This window comes from Octodon degus, unplaced genomic scaffold, assembly GCF_000260255.1.
Source record: "Octodon degus isolate 3935 unplaced genomic scaffold, OctDeg1.0 scaffold00087, whole genome shotgun sequence".
Classification (NCBI taxonomy): domain Eukaryota; kingdom Metazoa; phylum Chordata; class Mammalia; order Rodentia; family Octodontidae; genus Octodon; species Octodon degus.
Window position 1 is genome coordinate 10,185,565 of NW_004524663.1, and position 5,075 is coordinate 10,190,639.

The following is a 5,075-nucleotide window of genomic DNA, read 5'->3' on the forward strand; positions in this document are numbered from 1 at the left end:
TAGAACTCTAAATAACATCAACCCAATTAAAACCACACCCAGACATACAATAATCAAGATCCCAGAAATTCAGCACAGGAACAGTATACTGAAAGCTGCTAGAAAAAAAGAAACATCACATTTAAAGGAAAACTCATCAGAATAACAGCAGACTTCTCTTCACAAACCATTAAGTCAAGAAGAGCATGGAGTAAAATACTACAAATCTTGCAAGAAAACAAATTCCAACCCAGACTGTTATACCCTCAAAACTCTCTTTCAAATATATTGGAGAAGTGAAATACTTCCATGACAATGAACAACTAAAGAATTTCATGATGACAAAGTCAACCCCACACAAACTACTAAAAGATATTGTAGAGAGGGATCAAAATGACCACAACTCCACGAATGAGAAAGAAAAGAACCCACCAAATGGGGCAAACAATTAAACACAGGGGAAAAGAGGTATACAACAGCAGTCTTTCAATTATTCTTTTGTATACAGTAGCAAAATATTTCCATCAGCATACTCTACAAATGGACTGCTCCAGCACCGTATGGGTCATGATTCTATCCAGGTCTACAAGGTGGATATCAAGGAAATAGCAGTAGTCCCACAAGTGATACCTGGTCACCCGGTAAGCATCATAGACACTGTGATGCTTAGAGAGATACTTGGCCACCCAGTATGCATCATAGACACTGTCTATGTCCACAACATACTAGAACTTTGTGCAATATCCTATCCTAAACTGTTAGAAGTACTGGTCATATATCTGCCATTCCAGTATCTATCTTATGTTTTATTCTTAGTAATTTTTTACTATCATGAAAACTTTTTGTTAGTTGATATTTTTGTGTCTATTAACCTATTCAAAATCTGAATTGATCACAGATTCGTACATATGAAATGACATTTTGGCCTTTTAATGGGACTCACAATTTAATTTTAACAATGGAATATTGCTTTGAAACATTTAATTTAATTTTCAATTAATTAATACTTAATTTTCTGAATATTGTTTAATTTTAATTTTTGTTTTATGATCTATACTGTATCTTTGACTTACAATCTACTTATAAGACATGGTATGATATTTTCCTCTAGTATTAGAAACTTTAAAAAGTATATTTCCATTTTGCATTGACTTTATGTTACTTCTTCCTTGTCCTTTACACACACACACACACACACACACACACACACACACACGAAAAAGTATGTATATAACCTGATATAAGATAAATACTGTTTTGTGGAAATCTTCAATGACCTTTTAAATGGGTTCATCTAATATAATTATATTTTACATTGTCCTGCATAACTACCATTTTGGGAGCTCTTTATTCTTTGTCCAGGAATATACAGCAACTTCTCTTACCTTCTGGATTATGATCTTTGTCATTTTTTATATGCTACATCTGGAGATATTAGAATATTTTGAGTTTGTATAACTGGAAAATATTTTACTTTTAGTTTTCAAAAGTATGTTTGCTAAGTATAAAATTCAATGAGGACAGATCTCTTTTTTTAGTCCTTTGAATTAATTATTCTTTTTTTCTAATGTCAAATAAGATGCTATTTAGTTTTGTTTTTCCATAGCTAATTTTTTAATGTATATGCTTTAATGATTTTTTTCTTTACTATTAGTTTTGGACAATTTCATTTTTGTGTTTCTTGGTATGATCTTATTCATATTTCTTGTGCAAAAGATTCATTTTTTTCTTGGAAATGTGGTGCTATAATTTCAACTAAATTCAGAAATTTAAAATCTTTAAATATTTATTGCCTACCCCTTTCTACTTTGAGAATTCTTATTATATGAATATAAGTTTCTTGCTTTTGGCACAGAATGAACTATTATATGACTAATCTGGAAATTCTTTCTTCTTCATTTTTATTTTGGACAATTTTTATTGTTATATTCATTTAAGTTTGTAAATAATTTATTTACAATGTGTAATCTATTATTAATCTCAAGCTATGTATTCATTTCAGAAATATTCCTCTAAAAAATTAATTAGCTAAGTACACAAAAAAATCAAGAAAAATATTGGAAGAAAATTTGCCAGCATATTAACTGTGGTTGATGAGATGAAGTTACTTTTGTTTTGATCTTTATATCTCTGTTTCTTATTCGGGTGATTGCACTAAATATCTATTACTATCATAATCATATATAAATATTATTCCTTCAGTTGAGCTTCCCAACAGAAATATCATGACTTGTATGACTTCATGATTCTTCTTATATGACAAGAGAACTATCTCAGAGTAAATTTTTCCCTTGTTACTAAATTCCAAAAGAGGTTTATTGATAGGGAATAAAGCCATGCTGTTATGTTGAGCTGTGGGGGACTCAGGTCAATAATTTCTGACATTGCCAGTTAAACAGAAGACTCAATGCTATTATGGGCTACTGGACTCTTTTAGAATATTTTGCTGAGTTTACACACCTATAATATTCAATAACGGAACTTAGAAAAAATGGGGTATACCGATGAATGTCCATTTTGTATCTGTGTATTCAAAGTGGTTAGGATAGATATACAGTTGCATTCTCTTAATGAATAGAATGATTTGTTCTAATGGTGTTTGTAAATAGGATCACAAGTCCACTTCTTGTACAGCAATTAACCACTAAGAAGAATATATGCAGTGTATTATTTGTTGAAACTGTACTTCCGATTTGATTTGAAACTGTCTCATTGCTATCTGTTTATCAATAAAACTTTGAAAAAAAACAAAAGAGGTTTATTGAATGTGTGTGTGTGTGTGTGTGTGTGTGTGTGTGTGTGTAGAGAGAGAGATAGTAATGTATAAATTTTTATAAGATTTCCAGAGTACTTGAAAAAGGGGACTCCTTGTGACTGTTTTATGACCTCTTTCAAGAGAAAGAGAGGGCAAGGTCATTGGAAAATTTATTGCTCCTTTAGGCTTGGTCCAGCCTTCCATCCTACTCTGTGTTTGGAATTCTCAAGTGTTTATTTTACCTTTTTCATTGTATCCAAATAATGAGTGTGAGATGAGCTGTATGGATGCAAAGAACAGCTCTTAGTTCTTTATTTTACACCTTGAATATTGAATTACCAGTCCTGGAAATTTGTCTTTTAAAAATAGTATAATTTGATTTCTCCCAAATCTTGCAGGTGTTGCTGCCCTGGATTCCAACGTATCTGGAAAAATTGGTCTGCGGGCTGTGGTGTATTATTTTTGTACCACCATCATTGCTGTTATCCTAGGTAACATTTATTTCTGAATCATTTTCTTCTATATAATTGTGACTTTTCACCCAAATACTTTCTAAAATTCACATTTTAAATCAGAAAGTAACACTGTCAAACCAACTACCTTGTGGCCTTGAAGTCTCCATGGCACTTCCTGTATAAATAAAACACAATCCTGAATGAATTTTAGCCCCGGTGCTGCTTATCAAAATCTCTACTAAGAAGCAGAAAGAAGGTGACAGTTCTGTGCCTCGTCAGGATCATTAGATAGAAGAAAGGGAAGCCAAGAGCTTACATAATCATAAACTGAATAATTAATAGAGTTGAGTATAATTTTAAAGTATTTCCAGAAAGGTAGCATTTCAACATATTTCATGCTTCACACAGCAGGGGCTAATAGTCTCGCTAAGTATAAATCTCACTTTTAAAAGGGAGGAAGTTCTAAGAAGGGAATGGCTACATGGCTTTAGCATGGTGTTGTGAAAGAAGCCTGGTCCATCTCTTGCGACCTATCATGACATCTAAAGGATGCCCAGACTGGGGAGAAATGGAGGAGATGCACTCGTGTGTGGCACTCAGCTTAACCTCCGTAGCCCTGCTTTAATGAATGGATAAAAAGTAGTGGGTAGGGAAGTTTCAGTGCTCATTATTCAGAGGTTTAGCCAGGGTGTCTCTGAGGGCTTGAACTCTGCCCTAAACCAAAACCACATAGCCTCAAGAGGTTCCTGGGGGAGACAAAAAAAAAAAAAAAATAAGAGTGTTTAAGGTAGCAATTTATTATTAGCTGGCATTATATCCCTTCTGTAGCCCTCAGCCCATCTGTATGGCCTGTTCCTACATAAGAGCTTTCCAGATATCTGAAGGCATGGGTTACAATAGGAAAATCAGGCAAGGCTTGTTCTGCATGACCCTCAGGACAATGACCAGCACCTGTGGGCAAAAGGGATGAAAGATCCTGAACAAGTTCGCTGGGCTGAGAAGTGGGGCACCCTCAACCCAGTAACTGCCTACGATGATTGCAGTGGCTGAAAAAAAGAATGTTCTCATCAGCAGGCATTTCTAGAAGAAATCCTGGGTGTGACTCCATTTAAACAAAAAAAAAAAAAAAAAAAGAAAAAAAAAGAAAAATTTTATTTAATCTTTCAAAGAACCAGCTTTTTGATTCATTCTTTGTATTGTTTTCTTTGTCTCGATTGCATTAATTTGTGCTCTAATCTTTATAATTTCCTCCCTTCTTTGGGCTTTGGGTTTGGTTTGCTCTTCTTTTTCTAGACGTTTGAAGTGCAGCATTAGGGTTATTTATTTTCCTGTTCTGTTTTCCTAATGTGTGAGTTCACCACTATAAATTTCCCTCTAAGAACTGCTTTCATTGTATCCTATAAATTCTGATAAGTTGTGCCTTAATATTCATTGAATTTTATATAATGTTTAATTTCTTGTTTAATTTCATCTGTAACCCATTGGTTACTGAGGAGGGTGTTGTTTAATTTCCATGTATATATGGATTTTTTGTGGTTTCTTAGGTCTTGCTTTAACCTGGTCTTAACCATCCAGTAGAAAAGTGTAACCATGAGGTATAAAAAGTAAAGCTATATTAATATGCTGAGCTGTAAAAAGCTCAAGTCAACAACTTCTGACAATTGCCAGTTGTGCTGATAACTCACTACTATTATGGACTATGGACTATATTGGGTTATTTTCAAGTACCTACAATCTTTGGTCTGGCATCAAGTATGAAAAGGTCCTATAAAGACTTCTCCAAATACAGCTTCTCTACCTGCAATGGAACACACATCTCTGACAAAGCAAAACAAAAAAGGGGGACATAAATCAAGAACCGTTTTGTTGTGTGGGGGAAGAAAAAA

General features: G+C 33.7%; 1 protein-coding gene across 1 annotated transcript in view; it reads left to right on the forward strand.

The window, feature by feature from the left end:
* The window catches only part of Slc1a1 (solute carrier family 1 member 1), a 104,696-nt gene that overhangs the window by 64,653 nt on the left and 34,968 nt on the right, over positions 1-5,075 (forward strand). Inside the window, exon 3 of the mRNA XM_004637185.2 lies at positions 3,133-3,225. Within this exon, the coding sequence (XP_004637242.1) occupies positions 3,133-3,225 (93 nt within the window). The remainder of the gene's footprint in view (positions 1-3,132; positions 3,226-5,075) is intronic.